General features: G+C 40.4%; 1 protein-coding gene across 2 annotated transcripts in view; it reads left to right on the forward strand.

Annotated features, from left to right (window-relative positions):
* VGLL4 (vestigial like family member 4) overlaps window positions 1–11,144 on the forward strand; it is a 220,231-nt gene extending 209,087 nt beyond the window's left edge. For both annotated transcript variants that reach the window (XM_077452128.1, XM_077452127.1), the window contains 3 exons: window positions 1,671–1,890; window positions 6,858–6,981; window positions 8,185–11,144. In XM_077452128.1, the coding sequence (XP_077308254.1) occupies window positions 1,671–1,890; window positions 6,858–6,981; window positions 8,185–8,450 (610 nt within the window). In that variant the 3' untranslated portion in view covers window positions 8,451–11,144. The remainder of the gene's footprint in view (window positions 1–1,670; window positions 1,891–6,857; window positions 6,982–8,184) is intronic.
* Window positions 11,145–13,730: the final 2,586 nt, after the last annotated feature.

Raw genomic sequence — 13,730 nt, forward strand, 5'->3', positions numbered from 1 at the left:
GCAATCGGTGACAGTTTCTTGGCCTCGGTTGAAACTTGAACTAATTTGACAGGTTTCTTTTTCCACACACATGAAGATAATACAGTAAAGTTAGTATTGGAGTACCTCAGTATTTGCTTGGACTCGGCGTTCTTTACGCTCGTCTCTCGCCTTCATGTTTTGATCTGGTCATATAATGCAGTATCAGAGAGGACTTTTACTTTGACATGGGGCCTGCCAACCAGCCCGTTATGTGCAGAGCGGAGAGCCTGCCAAGTTTGTGAGGCCCACAGCTCTCTGGTGGGAGGATGCTGAGTTGTCTTCGTGCTCTTTGGCAATGATTAAAGTGAGGTTAGTATTAAAAGAAAAACTCTTTCATTTCACCCTTTATCCTATACTCTTCTCTTTATCCCAGATGGCAGTTTCATATTCTCATCTGCAGTTCATTTACAGCGCGAGACAGCAGGCAGGGAACAGGCCATGCCGTGGAGGAGAGGGCCTTAAAGTGGCAGGGCCAGCCTTGTGTCCTCATTTCAGTAATGTAGTTGATAGTGGCAAATATGGGAATAAAGAGACCTGATCATCTGTAGTCAGGTCAAACAAGTATTACCTATTATAGAATGCCAGCATATACCATAGGGCTTTACAGAGTCAAGGGGAGAGGAATTTTTTTCCAGCAACCAGTAAGATGGTAAAGGTGAGACCGTGAATAGGGTTGCCATTGTAACACCAATACTTTCTTTCCCTATGGATTCTATCAGACATTTGCCTCATTGCTGTGTGATGAGAGTCGTTGGCAATCTAGATTTATGGTTTATTATGCGCACTTCCCTCAACTATTGAAACAAAAATTGTGTGTGCAATCCTGAGATAGGAAGCAATTATCGTTACACTCTTAATTTACTATTATACACAATGACCCCTTGCTGGGCCTTTCACCAGCCATTGGCATAGCAGCAGCTAGACACAGTGGGCGACTTTGGAAATGCAAGAGGGTTTTATAAAATGCATTTGCTTTCACTGCTCATGTTAAACCTGTCCTGAACTTTTATGAACTTGTATATAAAGACATTCAAGATAGTTTAGTGGAAACAAAAAATGGCAAAAAAGAAATTCTAGCATATACAATTGCGACACAAGTCATATTTTAATAGAATGTTATTAAAAATTGCCTTTCCTTTTCAATCTGCAGCTCTGCAATTTTCTGTAAAATGCAATATGGCTACCTGGAGGTGTACTGTACACAGAATGTATACAGAACGTCTTTTTTTTTAAACTGCACCATGGCCGCCCCAGACATGTGTGAACTGGCTCCATTGAGAGCCAGTCACATTCACATGTCATCATGCGAATTGGGTGTGGTTTAAAACTCCTCCAATCCGCATATATGTGAAACCAGCCACAGGGATTTCATGGATTTTTTCAGCATAACAAAAGGTATGAAATGCAACAAAGTTTGTTAAAATCCTTGCAACGTACATTGAACACCCACAGGGAAATATTTTAAGATTAAAAAAAAAGTGACGTTGCCCTTTAACATGGGTGATGACAGGAATGAAATAAAGTTAAAAACTTGAAGCTAAGTATAGGACGTTATTTGTAGATGTTCGCACATGAGTGTGTGTTTTATTTTTTAATTTTTTTGGTGTAATTCAAGATATTTTTATTTTTTTTTTCTCTAATCCATCTAGAACGAAGAGTCTTAATGGGGATTTCAGAAAAGATCTGCGAGACCGAAGTCGCAGCCCGATTGAACGAGCAGCTGCTCCGACAATGGGGTTGCATGCAAATCACCTGTACAGCTCGATTCCAAGCCTTAGTATGGATCAACCTCTCGCCCTCACCAAAAACAGTGATCTGTCCCGAAACCTTGGGATAACGCCCTCTATGAGCCCTGTGGAACGACAGCAGGTAAGAAGGTTGCTCAGCTAGCATTTGGTAAGAAATGCTATATTGGCCATGAGATCAGACTCCATTGAGCTCCCATTATTATAATTGTATGCAATATGGAGGCCCCTTTTTAGAGCTCTGACAACCAGCAGAAATAAAATACACTGCATTTTCATGAATGTGAGCCTCAAAAGAACAGCGGGATGATGCAGGTAATCAACTTGCATGTGACAATCAGGATGTCCAATCCTGCTTGAATGGTTAGATCTGTTTACATATGGCCAATTCTGGCCACTCATGGTGACCACATATGAAGGCAGATGCAATTACCCTGCTGGATTTGATACCTTTTTCAGACTAGTAAGGCACAGTATATTGTGAAGCAGATGGAAGTGTAGGGAGCTAGACAATGGATCATACAGCAGGTACCCATTTATTGTCTTCAGGCCTTCTAATTTCTTATTTTTTTTAGGAATTAACTTTGTAACAGTTACTCACCAAAGCCCAAAAAAAGTATATCTTTTGGTAATCTTTGACCCATGTGCATTAATAAGTGCTTTTCCTATTAAACCCACAGAATAAAGTCAGATTCTGCTCTCATTGAGCTGCCCACTTACTTGCAGAAATAGTGTAAATACTGGATGAAGTGATCTAAACCTGAAAAACAGAACATATATTTTTTTTTCCAGGCTGATATTTCTGATCTGGTAATCCTGTGCGTAACGGTCCCATCATACCTGTGCATTTTTTCCCCCTCCCATGTATATATGGAGGGTGACACAAAAAAGATGAAACATTTATGTATAAAAGTTTAAGTTCACAGGGGGTGACTTGGACACTACATTTCTGGCACAATCAACAGATATTTTCTGTACTTGCTAGAAATGTTCTTGAATGCATCCATCACATTTAAGGAAAGGTAGGCTGCAATATATTAAATATATAAAAATTAAATAAAATTTTTTTCATTCTTGAGTTTAGGTAAACTTTAGTTATTGGAACAGTTAAATTGGTTTTAAAGGTAGTATTTTTATTTATTTTTTTTCCTTCTTAATGCATTATATGCATTAATCACTTGGCCACTTAAACTCCCTTCCTAACCAGACCAATGTTCAGCTTTCAGTGCTCACACTTTGAATGACAATTACTCAGTCATGCAACGCTGTACCCATATGAAATGTTTGTGCTTTTTTTTTTTCACACAAATAGAACTTTCTTTTGGTGGTTTTTAATCACCGCTGGGTTTTTTATTTTTTGTGCTATAAATCAAAAAAATACAGAAAATTCTGTAAAAAAAAAAGTCTGTTTCTGTTAAAAGTTAGCAAATTTAGTAATTTTTCTTCATAAATTTTGTCTAAAATTTATACTTCTACATATCTTTGGTAAAAATAATTAAAATTGGTGTATATTTGGTCGGTGAGAAAGTTAGAGTCCACAAGCTATGGTGCCAATATCTGAAAATTGATCACACCTGAAGTACTGACGGCCCATCTCATTTCTTGAGACCCGAACATGGCAGGAAAGTACAAATGACCCCCAACTGACCCCCAAATGAAAGAGTGAGGTTTTTGAAGTTGTAATTTTTTCCCCACAATTCATACAGAGGCCCAATATGCAGGGAGCGCCAGCAGGCGTTCTAGGGGCATACATTTCAAGTCTAATTACACGTTGAGGCACTGTAATAGCATGGATGCAAACTGATGTGGGTGAGATGGCTGAGTATGGTTGGATGGGTATTGCAGCGGATGGATGGATGGATGAGTATAGGCAGAGTCAGAATGTGGCTGGAATGGTCACTGAGCAGCGCTGTGGGCAGTACACATCCAGTCCACAGCGCTGCTGCAAATGATCTCTCCATGGACGCCCTCCCAGAATAAACCGACCACGCTGTAGCCGTCTTTCAGATATGGCCCGGTCAGCATGGGGTTAAAGTAAAAAAACTTCTGAAAGCAGCTTGCAGCATACTTACCCGATCTCGATCCAGCGCTGTGCATGAGTGCCAAGCTCTCTCCCCATCTCCTCATTGGCTCAGACACAGCAGTGAGAGATATTAGCTCCCGCTGCTGAGGGAGCAGGGAGTGGGGCCGAACCAAGCTGTGTATGCGCGCCTTAGACTCAGAGCTGGCTTGGGAGCGAGCATGCATGAGTGCCCACATAGAAAGTGCCTTGCTATGGGGGCACTCAGCGGGGGGTTGGGATTTTGTCTGCCTCCTTTCCCCCTGCAATTGGGTCATTCACAAAGCGCAGCATGCTTCACACATGCTAAGTAGTGAACCGGCTTCACTGCTGGTTTCCCATAACTGAGATGGTGGTGGCAGCACCCCATAGCCGATTGAAAATTCAGCTTTGGTGAAAACACTGCTGGATTCATGGATTGGTTCGTGCCCTAGTATTAAGAGCCAGCAGCTACAGCATTTGTAGCTGCTGACTTTTAATTATTTCTGAAGGAGCCTGGAGCTCTGCTTTAATCTAATTTGTCAATGAGAGGAAGGACACATGTACAGACAGAGGCTGCCATTGCGTACCCCCTAAAAATCTCCTGACCCAGTACTTTGACTTCAGTAGCAACATGCTAGTACTAGGTCAGAAGCTAAATGGAAAGTCACGATCCCTAATTTGTGGCAGTAAATCGGAATCTATTGAAGCCTTTGGATCAACATAACAGTCAGTCATTGAGTATTTTCAAAGAGAATTCATCTATGGCAACCAATGTATTTTTAGGTACAGATTTTGGTACATGTCCCCGTAATCCACCCTCTTTATATCTTTGTTTCATTCAAAACATTGGGTGGATAAGGCGTAATCATGACCTTAAGTGGTGGTTTCTCCATTTCTGGCTTTCTTGTGTTTGATATGCTGTGCCGAATTCTTTCTTTTTTTTTTTTTTTTTTTTTTTTTTTATTCTTTTCTTATAAAATTGGAGCCCAGTCAAATGAACTTGGTGTTTTAGGGATTAGGGTTCTATATTTAGCTTGTACTGTTAAGCAAAGCAAACAGTTATTTTTTTTTTTTTTCCTGAACTAATAACTTTTCAGTCATAAGAACATTGAGATTATCCTAAGTACTAATGCTTTATCAGGCAGTGTGGTTATCTGATCATAGCATGTCTAGCTGGCTGCAGGCATAAGATGGCCATCAGGCATGAGTTCAGTCTAAGCATGCAACAGCCATCTGACTAATCCAAGGCACCGGGTTGCCATGGCAACTAGTAATTACATCCTGGCACCTGGGTTTTTCAGCCAATTCACTGTTGGCACCAGGCACCATTAAGACCCTCCTCACTGCTACCATCCCCTGTGTACTTATCTGTCTTGTGTAACCATGTGCGACCACAGTTCATAGTTCATAGTTCATAGTTCATAGTTTGTTAGGTTGAATAAAGACACCAGTCCATCCAGTTCAACCTGAGTGAGTGTCTACAATTGTCCCTATCCCTGTACATTGCACACTCACATCGGTCCCTACCCTCAAGGAGCCCACAATCCAAAGTCCCCATTCATATACTAGGGCCAATTTTGGACAGAAGCCAATTAACCTACCTGCATGTCTTTGGATTGTGGGAGGAAACCGGAGTACCCGGAGGAAACCCACGCAGGCACAGGGAGAACATGCAAACTCCAGGCAGGTAGTGTCATGGTTGGGATTTGAACCAGTGACCTTCTTGCTGCTAGGTGAGAGTGCTAACCACTACACCACTGTGCCGCCCAGTTGCCGGTGTGCATCTCAGTACACGTGAAACATCTGTACACAGCCATGGAAGCTGTGTAAAAGCATATACTTGGCAAGGGCTCCTGGCCATTGGTTAGCATGGTCATGTGACAGCACTGACCAATGAGACTGTTCTTCTGGGTCAAAAGCAGACACTTTTTCATTGGTCAGCACTGTCATTTGACCATACTAACCAATGGTCAGTAGCCCTTGCCAAGATAATGCTTCTACAAAGATTCCAGGGCTGTGTACGAATGTTTCAAGTGTATGGAGATGCGCAGCAGTGGATGTTACACAAGACAATCTCACTGCTGCCATTCACTTTTGTAAAAGTTGCAGAGGGCAATCGGCATAATGTGTTTACTCCTATTTGCCTTGCCCCAGACGCTGCCAACCTACGCTGCGCAAAAAAAAAAAAAACTGGCTCCTAAATTTTATTAGCTGGCTCATAGATTCAGAGCAAATTTGTCAAGCCTGATCTAAGCACTTAAAATTTTAAAAGGGTCTTGTTAAATATCTTGGGTCAGCAGACACACTGCCTAGTATGGGCAAATTACTTCATTTTAAGAGATTCCTACTACCCCAAAGTAATGGATTTCCTTTTTAGAAGGCATTGTAAATATCCTTTTACTGTCCTTTCTTGCGCTTCCCTTCTGCCAGAACCCACAGAATCCTCTGCAAATTCTAACTTGGGAAGACTGTTGAACCTTACCCAGGGATATGCATATCTTACCCCGCCCTTCACACGTGTGACTGCAATTATGCCTGGCTAATGGCTGCTTTGGTGCCAAGTGATGTCACATGTTCCCCCACACCTGAAGATGGCAAGTATTTTGAGGCTGTAGTAGAAGATTCAGGTTGTTATGCTTTCCAACAAAGTTTTTTCCAAAAAACCGGTGCAGGTCCACCGTAGAAGAAAAATTTGATGGCTGCCTTATTCAACTTCCTCTAAAAACACTTCTCAACTGTAATGAAGCGGTCTGTCAACTGCACCATGGAATCTGTTGTTGGGAGACGACACTTGGTGCAGACAACTTGGCATGAAGCAGATTTTGCAGAGTACCCTGTTAAAAATAAAATCAAGGCAGTCAGATAATGAGCTTACATGCTCATACTATTGTGGGCGCACTGTAGAAATGAGAAATTGTAAGCATTACATTCATATTGAAATATTTTGTGCCTTTTACACAACAAAAGCAATAACTTTTTTTTATTCTACAGTAAAATCATGTGGTTGGGTGTATTACTGTATAGTAATCCTGCCTTTATTATTACTTTAGAATCGGCCATCGGTGATCACCTGTGCACCAGCAAGTAACCGAAACTGCAACTTATCTCACTGCCCCATCACACATAGTGGTTGTGTGTCAGCCATGCCTGCAAATTACAGGCGACCGTCAAACAGTAAGTGAAGCCCATTTCCATCAAGTACATTGTCAGATAGTTGGTAATCCTAAAACAACTGAAAATCACTGGTTTACAGACTAAATTCAGAGTTTGAAATTATATATTTGGAATTTGGAAAAATGTTATACCTTTCCCAGAGCTATAACTGTGCAAGTTACTATTCTTTGTTTTTTGTTTGTTTTTTTTGTGGTTTTTTTTTTCTTACTGTATCTGTTACCTCTATCAAAGTGTTTTCAGGGTCATTGGCCTTTAATAAAAATATGACCTAAGCCAGCCCTCAGTTTCTGCTCACATTTGGCGAGTGGAAAATGATTGCTGGCAAACGTGGGCTGTCTTCGGGGGGGGGGGGGGGTGAGAGGCGGGGTTGAGTGGGAGCCGTTCTCTCAGAGGAAGAGGAGAGCAGCCGGCCAGATCAGAGATTGCCCACTGTAACCGCTTTCATTTTATTTGCCTTTGCATACAGGCCTGCCTCCTGGCCGGGTACTTTGATGACGTTGCACATCCTGGCATTAGACTGGTGTTCTGTCTATTAAAGTAGCTGGGCAAGGAGGCAGGACTGTGTGTGATGGCGAGCACACAGCAATTCAAATGAAAGCTGTTACAGCAGGCAATTCTCGCTGTGTGATCTGGCCGGCCGCTCTCCTCTTCCTCCACTCTTCCTCTGCACAGGTCACGCTGCATTGGTGGGCAGTAATGGTTATTTTTGCAACTTAAATTATCTCATGAAGTGACACTTAAAGTGGTTAAATGTTTTTATGCAGATTTATGAGGGCGTGTTTGTGGGCAGAATTAGAGGCAGGTTAGGGGTTGGGTGGGGCAATTGCTGGCTAGTATCCCATAAGACCTGGCTAGTAGCTCAGGACTTGAAATTTTGAGCCCTGGCCTAAGCTACATGGGTGACTTTTGCACAGGTGCTCACAGTTGCAATGATCTGTGGTGCAATCCTTTTTGTCGTCTTTAGCGGTTACGGCCATGTCAAACCATGATCTATTCTAAGGCCATGCAGTGAATCCGGTGTTCCCTATAAATTGTGCTCCATAGTATAGAGCACACGTCACCCCCATGTAGATTAAGAATGAGGGTAAGCTGACATAGTCAACAGTGTTTCTTTATCGAAATATTGATCTGTATTACCGGCTGTGTGATGAGCAATAATGAGTATATATCTAATAACTGTTTTTTTGTTTTTTTTCCATCTAGCTACAACTGCTTGCGACCCTGTGGTAGAAGAACACTTCCGCAGAAGCCTCGGCAAGAACTACAAAGAACCAGAGCCGGTTGCCAACTCTGTGTCCATCACCGGTTCCGTGGATGATCATTTCGCCAAGGCGCTGGGGGACACCTGGCTCCAGATCAAAGCCGCCAAGGATGGGGTGTCCAGCAGCCCTGAATCTGCCTCTCGAAGGGGCCAGTCCTCTCCTTCCTCTCACATGGTCAATCATCACTCCCCATCTGTACTATCGTAAAGAGAATGTCTGCAAAATCAGGAGCAGCTACTTTCACTGGGCTTTCAAAATGATAACAATTAGTGTCGGGGGAAGGAGAGTTTTTTTTTTTTTTTTTTTTTTTTTTTTTTTTTTTGTTTTTGTTTTTTTTACATTTTTGTTTTCTTTCTTGTATATTTGCTTGCCACAAAGTGGATGCCTCTATCATGTTATAGCAGGAACTATTGTTTTCTAATGTAGCATCCTAACTTCCTGCCTCTGTTACCAAAGAAACCTCTAATGCAAGCCTGCTGCCCACTGACTGACCCACCACAAAAACCCATTCACATTGCGTTATCAGTTGGTTGACCCAAGTGCTGTCAGCTTACCAGCTTCTAGAACTAGAAAGCTCTGTGTATTTTAACAATTTTTTTTTTTTTTTTCATTGAGTAATTGTATTGTATGTATTTACTTGAAAAGAATTGTCATGTCTGATTTGCACTATTGAGAGAGGATCAAGACTTCTTGTGAGAAGCTAAAATTTAGAGGGCAGACTGCTTATGAGTTAAGTGTACCTTTTGCCATTACAATACATCAGCTTTTTTGTGTGCCAATATCTAGTCCAGTTGCGATCGGTTCTTTAAGATTTAGTGGCCACATATGAGACATCTCGGTGATTATTTTCAGTAAGCGATTGTGTGATCCTGCCCTTTAAAAGGACAGCCTAAGTGAGTATTTAGGTGATTTAATGCCGATGGGCTGAGGTGCACAGTGGTTTCTGGTATCCCTTGGAAATTCAGCAAGCTTTTCCAATGTGAGCTTCTGGCCGTGCCCAACCATTTCAGATACTGTAGGGGGACCTCCTTTTTCACCATTTGATCAGTCTATCTACAGAGATCTAGTGCATTTTTATTCTGGGAAAAGTGACCAGAGGGCTTCTTAGAAGTCTATAAAATATAGTAGGTCATCCAGGTATGTCTCTTGCAATTGGATTGCAAAAATGACATAAGGTACCCACTGGTAGTCTGCCATCACTGCAGTTTGCGTGCATCACAGTCAGAAAAGATAATAGTGCGTTAAGTGCATGTTTTTTGAAAACGTAATAGCTGGTAACTATTAATACGGAGACAAGTAACAATCAGAATACTTATTATCCTCTTCAGATGTAGTTTATTTTTTAACGGTATAGTCTTCTGACATACTTACTGCTGGTACAGTTGTACTCATTGTAATATTTTATTTGGTGTTCACATTTAGCGGTAACCAGCTAGAGCCTCAGGACAGGCCTTGGTGAATTGATAATTGAATTCTGATAATGCGTGGTACAGGATGCTATGTGTTTGGTAAGCGATTGCTATAGTTGCTTTGCGTTCTTGTGTATAGTCGTTAGTTTGATAGCAAAACAGCGTCCTACAGGTTAGCTTGAGGACTAGTCATGCCCCCAATTTCCTACCCCATTATAAAACATTTTTTTTCCTCTAAAAACTGCGGAATGAGTTTAAAGCTTTGTGTAAACTGGTGACAAATTTGTACATTCCTCTTTGTCAGGAACCTACCACAAACATCATTTTTATTTTTTTTCCTGGTAGACATAAAATCGCTCCTGAGCTGATTTTACTGCATAACGCAAGGGCTTTTCTCCCCTTGTGTAACATCTATATACATTCCAGCCTCCCAGTGAAAACGTAGACATAATTTTTTTTTTTTTTATATACATAATATATACACACACGCACGTGTATGTTATTTGCAAGCATATAACTGGTTAACGTTCAAAATGCAGGAGTGATATATTTTTTTTTTTATGGGAGGCCCCTAAGCACATGTGGCCCCACCCCTCGCACTCCAGCTGCTCCGGCCAATTCTACAGACAACGCTGTCACAAGGTGGGGGGCATATATATATATTCTATACTGTCCTCAACTCAAGACATTTCACTACTATGTTACTGGGTAGTCAATGCTTAAGTGTTTGCCATTCAGTGTAGACAGAAAAAAATATTTAAAAAATCACCAAAAAAAAAAAACTTTTAAATGAACACTTTTTTTTATATAGGTAACTTTAAGACCATCGTTACGCTGTGCGTAAAGAATGTACAGAAAATAAATTTGTAGGTATTTTTTTTGGAAAACGATTAATTTGTTAATGATATGTAGCTATTTAATTTGCCCTTTCTTTAAATGTAATCATACAGTTCTTTTTGTTTGTCTTTTTTTTTTTCTGGTTGTTTGGAGTAAAAAAGTTGATCTTTTTTGTTTAGATGTGTCTGTAATACAGTGATGTGCAGGTACACTTGTATACTATTGAAACGCTGCATTAATATTGGATAGCCACTAGCATGTCATTGCTGAGTCCACCAAGTGTTACAGGGATCTGAAACATAGACGTGGGCTCTGGGTCAAGTGAACACATTGCTGTTTGTTATCCTGGACTTGTGTAAAGATACAAAATGGTTAAAGTAGTACAGAATCGATGTCCATATGGAACTCAGACTCCTTGTGGTGGTCTTTTTTTGTAGCTGTTTTGGGTGAAAAAGGCAATCCAATCGCTGCAGCTGTACAGTAAATGTGACTCATTAAAACAATCTCATATGTGTGTTTTATATATATATATCTATCTTATACAAGAGCAGTCTTCTTAACTTACATGACTCTGCTGCCCTATCTGAGATAGGTGCCTTGTATACAGCACAGGTGGCCAAACCACACTTAAATAAAGACAAGCACTCGACAATTTTCTTGTGTTTTTTTTTTTTTTTACTCCTAATTCATGGCATGGACATACACACATTTCTTCGAATTGTCTGTTTGTGATGCCAGGTAGTGTGTTGCTAACTGTCAATGAAATAATGTGTAATGTTACTGGTTCAGATGTATGAAAATGGACTCTTGTGTTATAGTTAGCAGGATACATCAGACTATTGAAGCTGTACTAGTGTAAAATAAGATACATGGCTAATACAATATTAACTAAAACCCGTTTTGTAACAGGAGGTGGCTATTTTTGTGTACTTTAAAAATGGGAAGTGTTTTTTTTGTGGGTGAAACATTGATTTGGCTTTGGCCAGAAAAGACACAAATACTATATTTTTTTTTTGGACCTTTTGTACGTCGCCATTAAATGAACAATGAGGGTTAATCATGTACCTGTTGCATAAATGCACTCGAGGAGCAGCCAATTTGTATGCCCAAATGATTCTTTAGAAAGTAGTGACCCCCTATGCCTGTCACCCAGAGTCGTGCAACTTTTTATGCTCAACAGGTGCTCTTTAAATCTCACCTTTCAGCCACTAGATCTGGTGGTAATCAAGGCATACAATTCCAGGTTTTAAGATCAAAGTGTTCTTGATACCAGTGATGGACAGAAATGATTAAACAAAAGTCTGGTTTTCCATGGAACAAATCATGGGACATTTTTCTACATTTCCATGTTTGTAAATCTGTAATATAGCATTCTGTTGTGGCCTTGTATTGTCTGGAAACAGAAAGGAGGAAAAAAAAAAGTTTGGCGGGCCATCTTTTTTTTTTTTTTTTTTTTTTTTTTTCTTTTTTTTTTTTTTGTATGTTTTAAAGTAGCCTTAAAGAACAATAAAGTGCTCTTAAATCACACCTTGTGTTAATGTTTGTTTTCTATAGTATTTGTTTTCTATCAATGTATACTCATAGGCAAAGTATGTGTTTAAACATGGTATATACCTCCCCTCCATATCCAGGCTAACCCAAAAATTTAACTCAAGTGACTTTTTTTTTTTTCTCCCCCACATGCCTAGTGACCTTAAACACATTGCAGCCAGAAAAGTCTAAACTGGTTCACCCTGAATAACTTATTCCAGGTCAGTGACTTGATAAATAATACATCTGGGATCTAGATGTATAGCTCCAGATATTGCATTTATCAAAACAAGACCACATAGGTAGCTTTTATTTTCATCCTCATGGGTTAACTTTAAGGTCCGATTCACACTGGTGCGACCTGGGATCCAACTTTATGAGAGCGCAAGTCACATGACATGTCAAATTAAATGTTTCCCTATGAGCGCCATCTTAACTGATGCGACACAAGTCGCTTAGACTTTAGAAAAGACTCCTGCACTACTTTCATACCACTTCAATGCCATAGAGTGTAAAAAGTCAGTTGGACTGAAGTTGCAGGGCAAAGTCAGATTAGAAGTCGCGTGACTTTCATGTTGGAACAGTGTGAACCTGGGATGTCTCCTGCCCTCAGCATGAATGATTACATGCGAGTGGCCACAATTCCCCGTGGGAGCCTTCCATAGCTAATCACGGGGAACCCCTGCTGGGGTTCTTGCATGTAATTGGACTCGGGTGCATTTGCAGGTGTGAATGCACCCTAAATCTCAGCATAGGCATTAGATGCCAATCAATCTTGATTTTGTAAGGCCAACTACCAAACAATACATCTTTATTAGATGCGAATACCAAAATAAATACTTATATCTAGTGCTGGGCTGGGGAGCAGGGGGGTAATTTCCCTCTGAGTCAGTAGTTTTAATGGCCTTGTGTAGAGACTTCCCCATTCAGACCAAGATCAGAACAGGACCCGAAGTGACTGACCGTTACTAGGTGTGCTAGAACTGTGATCACTGAACCAGACAATAGGAAGTCTGCCAGCTCCAACTTTCTTGGCATTCAGTCACATGACATCTCGGCTGCAAATAACCACATTGGAAGTCCATGCTGGATGATTTGAAAGGTGTATCAGAATAAGCCATGTGGTTTGGGATTACTACTCTTTCAACTTGGCCCAAAGGTTTACAGTTGTCTCCTGCTTATATCATCCAAGCATGCATGTTTATTATATAGACAACCCCAGAGCGGACATTCTGATTGGGCTTTATTGGGAGTCTGTCATGGTTTGAGGTGACAATAGTTTATAGAACATTGTGACATGTTCATTCAATAATTTAATATACTGTATGAAGTATTGATACTTGCCACTTAAAGTTATAAATGGTGAATAAATGTTGATTTGGCTGGATTTGAAGGAAGATGAATTTCAGAGATGACAGGGTTTGAGATTGCTTTTGTCCCTGGACTCAAAGGTTGAAGGCGTGTTGTATATTCAGTATGTACAGAGACGTTCGAAGGTTCAGAATGTATATCAAGTAAGTACAAAATGTCAGTAGTGAAATAGACATTTAGAAAAAAAATTTTTAGAAAATTGTTGTGGGACACACCTTGCTGCTCTAAGCCCTGATTCCTTTTTTTTTTTTTTTTTTTTCAAATAACGTTTTTATTTAAAGTTATATCAAATACAGTTTAAGTGCTATGGTCTTTCAACAAACATAATAAAGGCTTTCTC

This window comes from Lithobates pipiens, unplaced genomic scaffold, assembly GCF_037356315.1.
Source record: "Lithobates pipiens isolate NorthernLeopardFrog02 unplaced genomic scaffold, aLitPip1_a1.2 Scaffold_23, whole genome shotgun sequence".
NCBI lineage: Eukaryota > Metazoa > Chordata > Amphibia > Anura > Ranidae > Lithobates > Lithobates pipiens.